Below are 15593 nucleotides of genomic sequence, written 5' to 3' on the forward strand. Positions count from 1 at the left end.
ATGGCCTCGCCCCTCCCTATCTCTGTAACCTCCTCCAGCCCTACAACCCTCCGAGGATAGCTGTAGACTCCAAGAAGATATCAATGGGTTGGTGGAGTGGGCGGAAAAGTGGCAAATGGAGTTCAACCCGGAGAAGTGTGAGGTAATGCACTTAGGGAGGGCAAACAGTAAAAGGGAATACGCAGTAAACGGGAATATATTGAGAGGGGTAGAGGAAGTGAGAGACCTTGGAGTGCATTTGCACAGGTCCCTGAAGGTGGCAGTGCAGGTAGATAAGGTTGTGAAGAAGGCATACGGAATGCTCTCCGTTATTAGCCGAGATATAGAATACAAAAGCAGGGATATAATGATGCAACTATATAAAACACTGGTAAGGCCACTGCTGGAGTATTGTGCGCAGTTCTGGTCACCACATTACAGGAAGGACGTAATTGCTCTGGAGAGAGTGCAGAGAAGATTTACAAGAATGTTGCCAGGGCTTGAAAATTGCAGCTACGAGGAGAGATTGGATAGGCTGGGGTTGTTTTCCTTGGAGCAGAGGAGGCTGAGGGGAGACTTGATTGAGGTGTACAAAATTATGAGGGGCCCAGATAGAGTAGACAGGAAGTACCTGTTTCCCCTAGCGGAGAGTTCAAGAACTAGAGGACATAGATTTAAGCTGATTGGAGGAAGGATTAGAGGGGACATGAGGAAAAACCTTTTTACCCAGAGGGTGGTGGGTGTATGGAATTCGCTGCCCGAATTGGTGGTAGAGGCAGGGACCCTCAACTCTTTTAAAAAGTACCTGGACCTGCACCTAAAGTGCTGTGAACTGCAGGGCTACGGACCGGGTGCTGGAAGGTGGGATTAGAATGGGCACCTGGTTGTTCTTCGAGCCAGCGCGGACACGACGGGCCGAATGGCCCCCTGCTGTGCTGTATCTTTTCTATGGTTCCGTGGAGATCTCTGCGCTGCACCAATTCTGGCCTCTTGCACATCCCCGATCTTCATCGCTCCACCATTGGCGGCCGTGCCTTCAGTTGTCTAGGCCCTGAGCACTGGAATTCCCTCCCTAAACCTCTCCACCTCTCCTCATTTATGACCAAGCTTTTGGTCATCTGTCCTAATACCTCCTTTGGCTTGGCATCAAATTTTGTCCGATAACGCACCTGTGAAGTGTTAATGGCGCTATATAAATGCAAGTTGTTGTTACTGCACTATGTCTGTGTATATTATCACCACACAAAACACAACGCCATATAATTGGCTGCCACTTTTTATCACCAGACATTTTAATCAGTGCATGTGACATTCAACAGATCATAGCATAGAATCATACAGCACTGGAGGAGCAGGCCATTTGGCCCATCTTGGCTGTGCCAGCTCTTTGAAAGAGCTATCTGATTAGTCCCACTCCCCCTGCTCTTTCCCCGCAGCCCTGCAAATATCTAGTTACTGTCGTCTAATACACTCAAAAATTGAAATCAAGCTGCTTCTTCCAACACCCTGCCTATCTCACAGGCTGGACCCTCTCCTTCTCCTTCATTGCAAACTACTGTAGCTTTTATGAAAAGTTACCCCCAGTCCCTCCTTTCTGTTAGTCAGGAGCTACTTCTAACTCCTTATGCTCACACAGACTGCATAAATTCCTTCCAGACACCCTCACCCTCATCTGCAACCACTTTTACCAAGCTCCCTGCATCTCTCACAGAAAAGGTCCATTTCTCCTCTGCCTCCGTTGCAAACTGAAATCAATCCTTCCACACCCCAGGTTCACTCACAGACTGAGTCTAACTTCTCCAGTTTCTCTCGCATGCAAAACCGCTCCTTTCAGCTCCCACTTTACTGACCCTCTGACAGGCCACATCACCTTTCAGCTCCCGCCTCTCGTGAGATGGAGTCTCGGCTCAGTGGACAGCACTCTCGCCTCTGAGTCAGAAGGTTGTGGATTCGAGTCCCACTCCAGAGACTTGAGCACATAATCCAGGCCCACGCTCCCAGTGCCGTTCTGAGGGAGTGCTGCACTGTCGGAGGCGCTGTCTTTCGGATGAGACGTTAAACCGAAGCTTCATCTGCCCTCTCAGTTGGACGTAAAAGATGCCATGGCATTTCTGTTTGTGGGACCTTGCTGTACTCAAATTGGCTGCCACGTTTCCTACATTACAACAGTGACCACACTTCAAAAAGCTCTTCATTGGCCATGAAGAACTTTGGGACATCCTGAGGTCGTGAAAGGAGCTATAATAAATGCAAGGCTTTCTTCTCTCTCCAACCCATGACCCTCTCGTCAGCCACAGCCTCTCATTCATCGCCACCTTTCATCAGCTAGGCTCTCTTCCAACAAATCAATATTTAATCCACTCAGTTATGGTGAGCCACTAGCCTTTTGCGCAGGCCATTGTAATGGATTAACCAATGACATTTTACCTTCTATTCACTGGCAGTTATTTACAGAGTATTATAAATTCGATAGCTTGGTAGTCACTGATCCAACCCAGGAGACTTGCTCACCTTATCCTTCGATGTGAACATGCAGCGTGTTTTAGCATTTGACACGAGGGGCGAAGGAAAGGGTTTTGTTTCAGGAACCTCAGTTTAGAGTGCCGGCCAGCTTAACCTCACTAAGGACTCCCCTGATCATCTTCACAAGATCCAAAACACGTCTCGAGGACGAGACCTGCCAGCTTGACCTTCCCCAAGATGGAGGGCTCCAACGCACCCAAAGTTTGCTAGCAGTTGAAACTTGGATAATTAGGGTCGCTACATGTAAATATCTGCTGAGAGTGGGGTTAATCTCAGATTCTCTGACTGCAGCCTCAACTCGATATTGGCCCATTTCGGTTATTAAACTTTTAAATAAGCAAAAAATAATGTGTTAAATATTATGCATTTGACAATACTTACCTCAATGTTAAAATGAATAGCTTTTACTTCCTTTACATGCTGGAATTATGAGGCATTTTGCCAGATAGCAACTAATTTGCAAACCACACTGACCCACAGTTATTCTGGGTTCCAATTTTTCCTATGGCTGCTATCCCCATTAATGTCTACTGGATCGTTCTCAAAAGCAAAGGAGTTTATAACATGGAAACAGGCCCTTCGGCCCAACATGTCCATGTTGCCCAGTTTATACCACTAAGCTAGTCCCAGTTGCCTGCACTTGGCCCATATCCCCCTATACCCATCTTACCCATGTAACTGTCCAAATGCTTTTTAAAAGACAAAATTGTACCCGCCTCTACTACTGCCTCTGGCAGCTCGTTCCAGACTCTCACCACCCTTTGAGTGAAAAAATTGCCCCTCTGGACCCTTTTGTATCTCTCCCCTCTCACCTTAAATCTGTGCCCCCTCGTTATAGACTCCCCTACCTTTGGGAAAAGATTTTGACTATCGACCTTATCTATGCCCCTCATTATTTTATAGACTTCTATAAGATCACCCCTAAACCTCCTACTCTTCAGGGAAAAAAGTCTCAGTCTATCCAACCTCTCTCTATAAGTCAAACCATCAAGTCCCGGTAGCATCCTAGTAAATCTTTTCTGCACTCTTTCTAGTTTAATAATATCCTTTCTATAATAGGGTGACCAGAACTGTACACAGTATTCCAAGTGTGGCCTAACTAATGTCTTGTACAACTTCAACAAGACATCCCAACTCCTGTATTCAGTGTTCTGACCAATGAAACCAAGCATGGTCAGAACATTGAATACAAGTGGTGGGCAGGATATTGTGAGCCCCTAGTAAAATGAGAAGGTTCGGCTGGAAGGCACTAATGGGTGAGAAAGTTAACCTGTCTACAGTGAGTACCAAGACAGTTCACAGTTTCAGACTTAGGTCACACAGAAAATACCGGTCCTATATATGGGACTGTGGCTGAATTTGCTTGGATAATGTCCAACCTGGCTGGTTAGAAGACAAAGTGTTTTCTTTCTGATCAGAAAACGAGTCCCTAAGAATGACAGTTACATCAACCACCACTGGCATTTTTTTTGACCGATTACTGCTCATAATATCCCCAACTGTGTTTTTTTATATATAAACCCAAGGAAAAAATTGCAGGGCTATGAGGAAAGAGCGGGAGAGTGGGTCTAAAAACGTTTTAATCGCAGCGAGTTTTTATGATCTGGAAGGCGCTGCCTGAAAGGGCGGTGGAAGCAGATTCAATAATAACTTTCAAAAGGGAATTGGATAAATATTTGAAGGGGAAAAATGTGCAGGACTATGGAGAAAGGGACCAATTGGATAGCACTTCCAAAGAGCTGGCACAGGCACGATGGGATGAATGGCCTCCTTTTGTGCTGTATGATTCACAGGATCATGCAATACTCTATTTGTATGTGGAAGCTGAGTGAGTGATGAAGAATTCTTGCCTTTGGTCTTGATACATGTTTATGTGATGCGGTGTATACAGATGTACTTCTATTATGTGACCCAGCCCAGTGAGTTGCAACACTGTATTTCAGCATCTTCTTACAATCAAGTAGTTAATTCTTTAATCATTCTAATTAATACTTTAAAACAACATGCTTTGGTGAACAAGTAAATATGCTGTGTAAAACAAAAAGATATTTCAGCTAGGAATACAAAAGGATGTCACTGGACAAGTTTTACTCGATGTCAAACTCACCTGCTCATTCATGATGTTGGAGAGTTCTCGAACCATCTCTCTGTAGTTTACCTTCATTTCCTCTTGATACTCAATCTGATCTTCCTTGATCAAACGCTCGTTTACAGTCAAGGCTCGCCCACAAGCCTCAACAAATTGCCTGCGAACAGGGAAAGCAACCCAGTGATGCAGTGAGTCCCAACGTTTGGTACCGTGAAACCTACAGTGACGTCTTGTACTATAATGAGGCCCGTTACCTGAACACTTCCTTCAGTTGTTTCACTTTGTTGTCTGGAAACTTCTTCACGTTGGCTTCCTCGAGGAACGCCCGGCCATACGCTAATGGGCCGGCATTTACCTATCGGGAATAAGCAAATAAACACTGTGCTCATTATTTTGTGACTGCAATAAAAATATGTATATAATATATGCATATATATCACTCTCTATCTATAGATCTCTATCTATCTCTATCTATCTCTCTCTATCCCTCTCTCTATCTATCTCTCTCTTTCTCTCTCTATCTCTCTCTATCCCTCTCTCTATCTATCTCTCTCTTTCTCTCTCTATCTCTCTCTTTCTCTCTCTATCTCTCTCTCTATCTCTCTCTCTCTCTATCTCTCTCTCTCTCTATCTCTCTCTCTATCTCTCTCTCTATCTCTCTCTCTCTCTATCTCTCTCTCTCTATCTCTATCTCTCTCTCTCTATCTCTCTCTCTCTATCTCTCTCTCTCTATCTCTCTCTCTCTATCTCTCTCTCTCTATCTCTATCTCTATCTCTCTATCTCTCTCTCTCTATCTCTCTCTCTCTATCTCTCTCTCTCTATCTCTCTCTAGCTCTCTCTCTCTAGCTCTCTCTCTCTAGCTCTCTCTCTCTAGCTCTCTCTCTCTAGCTCTCTCTCTCTAGCTCTCTCTCTCTAGCTCTCTCTCTCTAGCTCTCTCTCTCTAGCTCTCTCTCTCTAGCTCTCTCTCTCTAGCTCTCTCTCTCTAGCTCTCTCTCTCTAGCTCTCTCTCTCTAGCTCTCTCTCTCTAGCTCTCTCTCTCTAGCTCTCTCTCTCTAGCTCTCTCTCTCTCTAGCTCTCTCTCTCTCTAGCTCTCTCTATATTTATATCTCGCTATATATAGCGCGAGATATAAATATATATAGATATATACACACACATTATATACACATAAAAATATATACATCTCATCTCTAACTCTAATATCTCTCTCTACACACACACACACATCTCTCTATAATCTATCAATATATTTTATGTATATATATATCTATATATAAAACCCCAATTATCTTTTATACACTATCCGTATTTATTCCAGTAGTGGTTCATTTCTGTCTGAAATACATTTAAAAAAAAATTGTCACTTGATTCTAAACAGGTTACGGAGGCATCTTGATCTTATCACTGGTTTCCTAACATTATTGATAACAGTTGCTTTTTCCAATCTTACAAGGTCAGTTTCTGGAAAATCTGAAACATTCTCTGAGCTGCTGTCCAGCTCCCATCACTCCGCCTCCCCATTCTGACCTTTCTCTATTTCCGTACCTGATCTCGGCCGACCTTCTATCGTATCGTTCTTCTCTCCCGCCCTCTCTTATTGCATTTCTCCCAAGGTCTTATTTCTCTCGGTTTTACAATGAATAATTGAAAGGCTTGAAGCTCTAGGTTAGTCGACAAAGACCATATTTCACACCAAGCCCGAAAAATACCAAATCCCATCAGGAGTGCATCCACCTTGCACTAATTATATTGGGGTCGGGTTTCCGCAGGTTGTATTCAGCGCAATCCAGGCGGAATCGGCCGAACCCGCGTAAAAGATCGGGGATTTTAAACGTGAGTGAGTTGCGCCCAAAACCACTCACGCTCGTGTTTTCCGCTGGTTCAAGATTCAAGTCACTCGGATCAGGCCCCCCCACCCCCCACAGGTCGACATTGCGAGTTTTCGCCGATTGGGCTGACTCGGGAAGGCTCTTCAAATTGCCTCATTTGCTTAGGCGCCAGTCGGCACCTTTTAAAAGCTTTTTCATATCAAAACATTTAATTTACTTAGAAATTGACCAGTGTTCACCAATGAAACTATTAAATGGTTTAGTATAGTTCTTTAAAAAGTTGTTCTTGGTGATTTTAAATCAGGTCACTCACAGGCTGGAGGACGGGATACCCTTATTAAAAATGCTTTTTTTTTTGTGATAAATCCGTTTTCAACTGCATTAATAAAACTGCACCAGGGGTTAGCACTCTTAAATACACCTAGGAATACTTTTTAACGGAGAGAAGAAAGAAATTATTACATTCTATTACGCAGCCCGATTGCACTGGTTCACGGACGATTTTACGTTTGTGACTGTGCAAATTAATTTTAGCGGAAACTTGAAGCATAACATAACCAGCGCAATTTCAAGCGCAATTTCCTGATCGCACCCAAAGCGGAAAGTCTATCCCCCATTATACACACATATATATATATATATATATTTTTTAAAAATCACCTGTACGATGACGCTACCCTGGAGTTTCAGCTGTAACTTGATCATATCGACATCAGAAGCAGAACACAGTATTTGTAGTTCTGCCACTTTATTACTCATTTCATCAATCGCAACCTCGATCGGATTCAGGTCTACATGCTGTTGGTACATGACTGGGATGCGCTTCTTCACGTAGGGAAAGCAGTGCGTAGCTAAGGAAGAAGGAACATGATTTTAATCAGAAACATCCCACCAAAATAAGATATTGCAAGTTCATCACAAAAAAAATCACTGATCTAAAGCAATGCAGTGTGTGTGTGTGTGTGTGCATTTGGGAACGACATGTCATTATTGCATTCTAACTTGTTGGTTATTGGTGTCTGCCATGCGGAGACATCAAATCCTAGCCCCTTTGTCATGCAGTTCATTGCCTCAGACGACAACAACAGCTACTTGCATTTATATAGCGCCTTTAATGTAGTAAAATTCCCAAGGGGCTTCACAGGAGCGATTATCAAACAAAATTTGACACCGAGCCACACAATGAGATGTTAGGACGGGTGAGGTTTGTTTTAAGGAGGAGAGAGAGATGTGGAGAAGTTTAGGGAGGGAATTCCAGAGCTTAGGGCTTAAGGAGCTGAAGGCATGGCCGCCAATGGTGGAGTGATGGATAGCGGGGATGAACAAGAGGCCAGAATTGAAGGAGCACAGAGATCTTGGAGGGTTGCAGGGCTGGAGGGAGTTACAGAGTTAGACCTAGCTACAAAGTATATATTTATATTATGTTCACGCACTAATAGATGGTGCTGCCCCCTGTCACAGTTGGATGCCATGCTATTTTATAATGACGAGTGTTATTTCATGTTGCATATGATACTGCTGCCAAAGTGTGTCTTTGCTAAATCTGGCCTATGTCTATCAGACCACAAAGTCTAGTTACTGTAGATAGGATAGCCAAAGGCCAATGAGTTGTTAATTGGCGCTGGGGAGCGAAGTTTGCAGATTCACAAACACTTTCAAGTTCCTGGCTCCATGAAATGACAGAATTTTTTTTTCCCCTTCTCTCAGAAGTATAGGTCTGAACTGCGTTGGCCTTTATTGCAAGGGGGTTGGAGTATAAGAGTAAGGAGGCCTTGCTGCAATTATATAGGGCTCTGGTGAGGCCACACCTGGAGTACTGCGTACAGTTTTGGACTCCTTACCTAAGGAAGGATATGCTTGCCTTAAGAGGCAGCGCAACGAAGGTTCACTAGATTGATTCCTGGGACGAGAGGGTTGTCCTATGAGGAGAGATTCAGTAAAGTGGGCCTTATATTCTCTGGAGTTTAGAAGATTGAGAGATGGTCTCACTGAAACATATAAAGTTCTTAGAGGGGTTGACAGGGTAGATGCTGAGAGGCTGTTTCCCCTGGCTGGAGAGTCTAGAACTAGGGGACATAGTCTCGAGATAAGGAGTCGAACATTTAGGATCAAGATGAAGAAACATTTCTTCACTCAGTGGGCTGTGAATCTGTGGAATTCTCTGCCTCAGAGGGTTGTGGATGCTCAGTCATTGAGTATATCAAGACTGAGATCGATAGATTTTTGGACATTAAGAGAATCAGGCGGGAAAGCGGAGTTGAGGTAGAAGATCAGCCATGATCTTATTGAATGGCGGAGCAGGTTCGAGGGGCCGAATGGCCTACTGCTGCTCCTATTTCTCATGTTCTGAGGTGACAGACTTGAAAACAAAAATTATATGTACTTTTATGTTTTTAGCTCAAGGTGTGCAGCTATGCAGCTACCTGCTTTCGATGGAATGACAGTAAGGCTGACCAGGGCAGCAGCTTAAAAGTAGCTCCCATCCGGCCCATGAGCTTCTGACAAACCTACAAGTAGCACCAGAAACACGAGCCTTAACATAACTGAGGTACCGTGCATCGTGAGAGGGCTTATGCCACCCACGATGTTAAACACAGGAACAAAAATTTCTGTTCGAGCTCCGGGCACGATTGTACGCACAAGGTCACACTCCAGACTGTGAGGAGTGAGGGCTCCCTTCTGGGATCGGCCCTTCGCCCTGAACACACGAGAAATAGCTGGGAAGAAGCTGAAAAAAATGCAAGAGTTCCGACTCGGACTTCACATTCACTGCAGCCAGTTCGCTGGTCAGGTGAGTTATTCCCAACGCTACTGAGACACGAGGCACGTGTGTTTTACGATGCTGCATTCAGACCCGTACGTGACCTTGAACAGAATGTTCTGTGGACTGTTAACTGATATAGGTCTGTTTCTACAGTGGCCTCCACATCGCTAAGTTGGTCCTACCAAAAAGGTTATCTGTGATCAACAACTCTAAACAGTGGTTAAAGGTCTTAGAGAAAAGTGAGCCAAAGATTGTTAGCATTTTCTGTCCTGTGACTCAACTCAATGCACAAACTTGATGTGCAAAAGTCCAAATGAAACTTTTCTGTATCTTTGTTCAAACATAATACAAATATTACTTCAATTTACAGACATTGTGACTACATTATACAACTTTGCTTCCTTCTGCTAGTTTGTTCTGGCCTTTTTCCTCTTCTCCCGAAGAACACAGGAACAGGAGGAGGCCATGCAGCCCCTCGAGCCTGTTCCGCCATTCAATTAGATCATGGCTGACCTGCATCTTTACTCTATCTACCCGCCTTGGTTCCGTAAGCCTGAATGACCTTGCCCAGAAGGCGACTTCTGTTAAGCTCCATGGATATAAGCAGCCTTACCGTACCTATGCCAGTTGGCCATATGTGAGCCTCCATAGTGAGCGCCAATAGGCTACTCAATCTTGTGAACCATCATTTAAAAAAAAAGCTAATCCTGCATCCACACAAGAACACTTACAGCAGGAGTTGCTGCGTAGCTACGTGAATCGAGCACCCTGACCAATTTCCCCTCACTACCCAGGGAATGTTGAGATTAATTGGGAGCACTTCCTCTTCCCCTCACTGCGACTACAGCTGAGACCAGCTAACATGGCACAGATTACAATTCACACCCGAGACCTTCCTGTTCTCTATGGCTCAATGTGCAACATCGACTCTTACAGCAGAGAAGGCGGCCATTCAGCCCATCGTGCCTATGCTGGCTCTTTCCCCGTAGCCCTGCAATGTTTTTTCCTTTTCAAGTATTTATCCAATTCCCTTTTGAAAGTTATCACTGAATCTGCTTCCACCGCCCTTTCAGGCAGCGCATTCCAGATCGTAACAACTCGCTGCGTTAAAAAAATAAATTCTCCTCATCTCCCCTCTGGTTCTTTTGCCAGTTTACCGGTCCGATGAGTTTCTCCTTACTTACCCTATCAAAAAGCCCTTCATAACTTTGAACACCTCTATTAAATGTTCCCATAACCTTCTCTGCTGCAAGGAGAACAATCCCAGCCTCTCTCGTCCCCATGGCCCTGCAAGTGTTTTCCTTCATGTGATGTATTTATCCACTGTGCTGCCAATGGGGCTGTTTCTGTCAAATTGATGCTTTTTTTTTTAAAAAAACCACCTTGTTGAACCAAATTGCACTTCGCAACTTGCTCTGCTCCCAGGACTCTGGCGGTGTTACTCTTGAACTGGTCGATATGAAACGCATGATAGAACACAGGTTCGTGTGTCACAAGAAAAGGCCACTTTTGGCCATCAAGCCTGCTCCGTCTTCGAAATGATTATTCTATCAAGCGCGATCCCCTCACTGCTGTTGGCCCCTGCTTTAAGGTAAACACTGATTGGCAAGGCAGCATTCACTGTCCATTCCTGGTTGCCCTGAGGGCATCAAGGATCAACTATACAGTGTGGGCCCGAGTCACGTGTAGCTCAGACCAGGTATGGGTGGCAGGTTCCCTTCTCTTAAGGACTCATTAGTTGGGTTTTTAACAACAACCGTGTGGTTTTCATGGCTTATGCCATGTAGGGGACATCTATAAACATAAATAAAAGTGGCAGATTTAACCAGTTATATATAAAAATTATACTTCAAAATTTGATATCGCTTAAAAGTTTTTTTTCCCCACAAATTTAACATGCTGGAAACAACCCCTTGAATGCAAAAACAACTCAAAAAAATTTTTGAACAGTTTGCAAGTTCTTAAAAAAAGACCCCACCAAAATCTGGTTATCTTCACTCTCCTAAAAATGGCTTCAAGGAAGGGGATTCTCAGTAACTTTCCATTGTTACAACAAAGTGAAGGAGAGACCGAGCTTACAAACGAGGGCTGTTAACGGTGACTTTTTTTAAAAAACAAAAATAAATTGTACACACATATAATGGTTTTCCGTACCTGGAAGAACTGAAGGCTCAGCCTTCTGACTAAGGCTTCTGATAGAAAACATTGTTACACGCATATTTTAAAAGCAAAGACTTCTTTTTATAGGTGAACATAATCATCTTCTAATTTAACGGTGTAGTTAGTATTTCAAGTAGTAATTGCTCTGCTTAGTTGAGAAACCAAGATGGCAGCCCAAAGGATTAAAAAAAATATTTGGGCCAATTTGATTCATTTTCCTTCCTTTATTAGTAGACTTTGCTGAATGCTCATTTGTTATTTTCATACAAATGCAAGTTGTACTTGGTAGCCTAACAGTGCCGTTAATGTTAAGAGGCCCCCAAGGGCTTCACATTGGGAGCGGAGAGGAGAACGGACACAGAGTCGTAGAGGGAGAGACGGCCAAAAGCTTGGTTGAAAAGGTTGGTTTTGAGTAGGCTTCTAAAGGTGGGGAGGGAAGAGATTTGGAAGGAGAGGGAGGGAGCTCCACAGAGCTGGACCAAAGCAACTAAAAGCTCCACCACCAGTGATAGGACGGTGGGATTGGTAAAAAGGCCAGAGTCAGAGAACCAAAGGGTGCAGGAGGGGGATAGTACAGAGATACGGTGGATAAAGTGGATGGGGCAATGGAGGAATTTGAAGGTGAGGACAAGAATTCTAAATGTAATGCTTCAGGGGACGAGCAGCCAATGTAGTTTAGCAACGATGAGGTGGTGGGTGAGTAGGACTTTTAGTGTAAGACAACATATGGGAAGCCGAGTTTTGGACAAGTTGTAGTTTATGGAGACTGGGGGATGGGACACCAGTCAGGAGGCCATTGGAATAATCAAGTCTAGAGGTGAACAAGCAAGTGTATGTATAATCAGTAAATTATGACAGTAAGTGGAAATGGATAAATACGTACACACAAGCTAATTAGATTACATTTCATTTTAATGAATGCTAAAGTTTACCTGACTATAAATTGTATGGTGATTTTTTTTTACAGTGAGTCACCAATTAATCTTTACAGCACTTATTACAACATTTGTTATGCAAAGTTTCTGTACATAGAATAAAGCCAAGAGAATCAACTGGCACGATTCCAAAAAACCATCAGACTTTGGACTGCGGCAAGATATTCTTATAGTTACTCAACAGCAATACATGACTTGAAAAAGGTTGTTTGATGCATACATCATCGTTCATAATTCCAGGTTTTACTTTATACTTTTTCATGATAAAAGGCAGGCTCATAAGACATTCTTGGACTGGATCGGGATTAAACGAGTCGCAAATGTCTTCTGTGATTCTCTCTCCTCACTACCCTTGTAACTAATACGATTTCCTTCACACACACCCTCCTGGTATACAGTACAGTTCCTTCATAATTCTTAGCATGGGCTTATCAAGGGCAGCCAGCATGGACGCGTCAAAGGTGTCTCATTGGAGGCTCGTTAGAAAAATACAGGTGTATGGTACCAGAGGAAATGCAGCACCGCGGCTAGAAAATTGGTTGATGGCCAAGGGAACAAAGAGTTAGGGTATTTGGGCGTGGCACAGATTGGAGAAGGGTTGGGAACAGGTGGAGGTCAATGCTGGGTCCACTTTTATTCGCTCTCAACTTCAGCACAGGAAACACTACCTAAAGTTGCTGAACAGGTTTGCCATACAATAAGGAGGTCTGTAAAAGGTTTCAGAAAGATATATCTATGGATTAGCAGAATGGGCAGACTGGTGGTAGATTCAATTTAATGCAGATAAGTGTGAGGCAGTACATTTTGGAAGGATAAACGAGGAAGGGGAGTATTCACTCAATGAAAAGGTACTGAAGGATGTCGATAAACAGTGACCTACAGGTTCAAATACACAATTCTCTGAAAGTGTGAGTGTAACTAGATTAAGCCATAAAAAGGCCAACAAGCATTTTGGGTTTCTAAATAGATGCATGGAGTACAAGAATAAAGAAACATATGCATTAGCAATGGTTATAGAATTCTCAAAACATTAACTTATAAAAACTTTTTACAAGCTAGACGGCTATAGGGAAAGTGCAGGGGAGTGGGGCTAATTAGACGGCTCTTTCAAAGAGGCCGCACAGGCATGATGGGCCGAACGGCCTCCTTCTGTGCTGCATCATTTTATGATTGAGGAAAAGAGACATGATCCATGCTACAGTGAGATGGTGCATTTCCTTTTGAAGAAGCACAAATTACAATTAAAGGAACATATTCTCCTGGCTGATGCTTTTCCATGTCATGTTATTTATGATCAACTATTTTTACCATTTTGGGCAGTGTTTGGTCATAGCTAAATGGATGGGATGGACGAGTGAGTGAGCTACTTTTTCAAAATACTTATAATCCCCCAGAAATTGGTTTTGTATTTATCCTGTAATGGCGACTTTAATCTGTCATGGAAAATGTTCAAATTTGGTAAATGGCATCATACAGTGATTCTATAAATAAGGTCAACAGGTCATACTATTGTTAGAGATAGCATAATTAGTGAATCCACTTGTTTAATAAAATCACTGCATCTTAAACAAGAATAATTTCAGTCAGCACAAAAGCTGAGACATACTGGGCTCGATTTTAGGGTCGGGTTTCCTGCGGGTTTCCAGCGGGGGGGGCCCCGAAAATCCCGATACGAGGTCACGTGACCGGGTCGCGCCGCGATCCCGACCACTTCCGGGTTCCCCGATGACGTGCGGGGCTGCGTGCGTGGCCCCCGCTGGTGGGAATCCCGCAGGCAATTAAAGCCAGCGGGGTTCCACTTGAGAGTACTTACCTTGCTCGTTGTGGTCAGTTAATGAGCTGAAGCAGCTGTCAAAAGAGGAAGTGTGGGATTTTACCTTCAACGCAGAGTGTTTCCCACACTGGGGGAAACAGTCTCTCTCCAACCAGGCGTGTTGCAGCCAGCAGCCTGTGGCAGGTGCCAAGGTGCGCTCCACGGGGGAGAGCCCTCACCCACGCAGGAGGCCACCGCGTCACATAGGGCAACCCCTGCCCCCCACCACCCCCCGCCAAGCCAGAGGACAGACCGACGCGAAACCGCAGCCCCAGTCCGAGGAACCACCCACCTACCCTGCACAACCCCTCAGACCAACACCTGCCAGTTGGGTGGTGCGTGGACACCCTCGGAGGACGAACAGCATGACCAGCCCCAGCAGCCTCGCAGTCCACGCCGTCCGCCGCAGAGACGTGGAGCCCCCCAACACGGGGTTGTTGCACGCCCACCTGCACAGCAGGAGGGAGGGCTACCGCAGAGAGAGACGCATCGCAGAGGGCACTACCCTCGCCACAGGGTCCACAGACCGAGGCGCAGCTCCCCGGACCTCTCCGAGCAGCAGTGCACACGGAGGCGCAGATTCGCTCGACATGTAGTCATGGAGATCTGCAGCCTCTTTCATGCCGAGCGGCTCCTGGCTGGCCCCAGCACCAACTGCTTACCTGTCGCTGGCAAAGTCACCACTGCCCTCCCACAACTTCTCCTCCGCATCCTTCCAGGGTGCAGCCGGCTACACCGCCGATGTCTCTCAGTCGTCTGCGCGGAAGAGCCCTGCAAATACACCTGCACCTACTCTGCAGTAACATGATGGGTGGCATCAGTGGTGGGTCCTCATAGTGATACCCAGGAGCGGGCATTATTGGACACAACAGACAGGATTCGCGGAGACATGGCAGTGGTGGTGCCAATATAATGTGTGGTGTTTGTTGCTCTGAAATTCAATATAGGTAACACCCATGACAAACCCTCCGACACCCTTGTGCACCCCGTTCATGCTCACGAAACATTTGCCTTACGCTGCCTACTGCACATATGTGATGCATGCCCTGTGGCTGCAGCACAGGTGGTGGCAGGTTGAGTGAGGCTGGCCGTGAGGGAGATGCACGAGAGGGTGAGTATGGGATAGAGCCATGAGATTGTATGAGGATTGGGTCGCGTGTTAGTGGCAGGATGAGTACTGGCGAGGTGAGTAGGTGGAGGTAAGATGAGGATGGGGTTTGAGTGGGTATGAGGGGTGATGTGACAGAGTAGTGTTGGCGGTGCCGAAGGAGATGTGGGGTTGGGGCAGTGTTGTGGCAGATGGAGTGTAGGGGAAAGACTTCGTGTTCTCACTGTGGCTGACCTACTGAGGTCATTGCAGCGCCTCCTGCACTGTATGCAGGTGGGCGATATGTTGGTTGCGCAGGTGACCCCCTCTGCCACCTCGAGCCAGGCCTTCTTGGTGGCAGAGGCTGGCCGCTTCCTCCCGCCCGCCGGGTGGAAGATCTCTGTCTTCGCCCT

At 45.2% G+C, this 15593-nt stretch overlaps 1 protein-coding gene across 4 annotated transcripts in view; it reads right to left on the bottom strand.

The window, feature by feature from the left end:
• LOC137323127 (dedicator of cytokinesis protein 9-like) overlaps positions 1 to 15593 on the bottom strand; it is a 260881-nt gene that overhangs the window by 7000 nt on the left and 238288 nt on the right. For all 4 annotated transcript variants that reach the window (XM_067986588.1, XM_067986585.1, XM_067986586.1 and 1 more), the window contains exons 50-52: positions 7082 to 7272; positions 4846 to 4946; positions 4610 to 4748 (exon numbers count right to left, since the gene is read on the bottom strand). In XM_067986588.1, the coding sequence (XP_067842689.1) occupies positions 4610 to 4748; positions 4846 to 4946; positions 7082 to 7272 (431 nt within the window). The remainder of the gene's footprint in view (positions 1 to 4609; positions 4749 to 4845; positions 4947 to 7081; positions 7273 to 15593) is intronic.

This window comes from Heptranchias perlo, chromosome 6 (assembly GCF_035084215.1).
Source record: "Heptranchias perlo isolate sHepPer1 chromosome 6, sHepPer1.hap1, whole genome shotgun sequence".
Taxonomy (NCBI): domain Eukaryota; kingdom Metazoa; phylum Chordata; class Chondrichthyes; order Hexanchiformes; family Hexanchidae; genus Heptranchias; species Heptranchias perlo.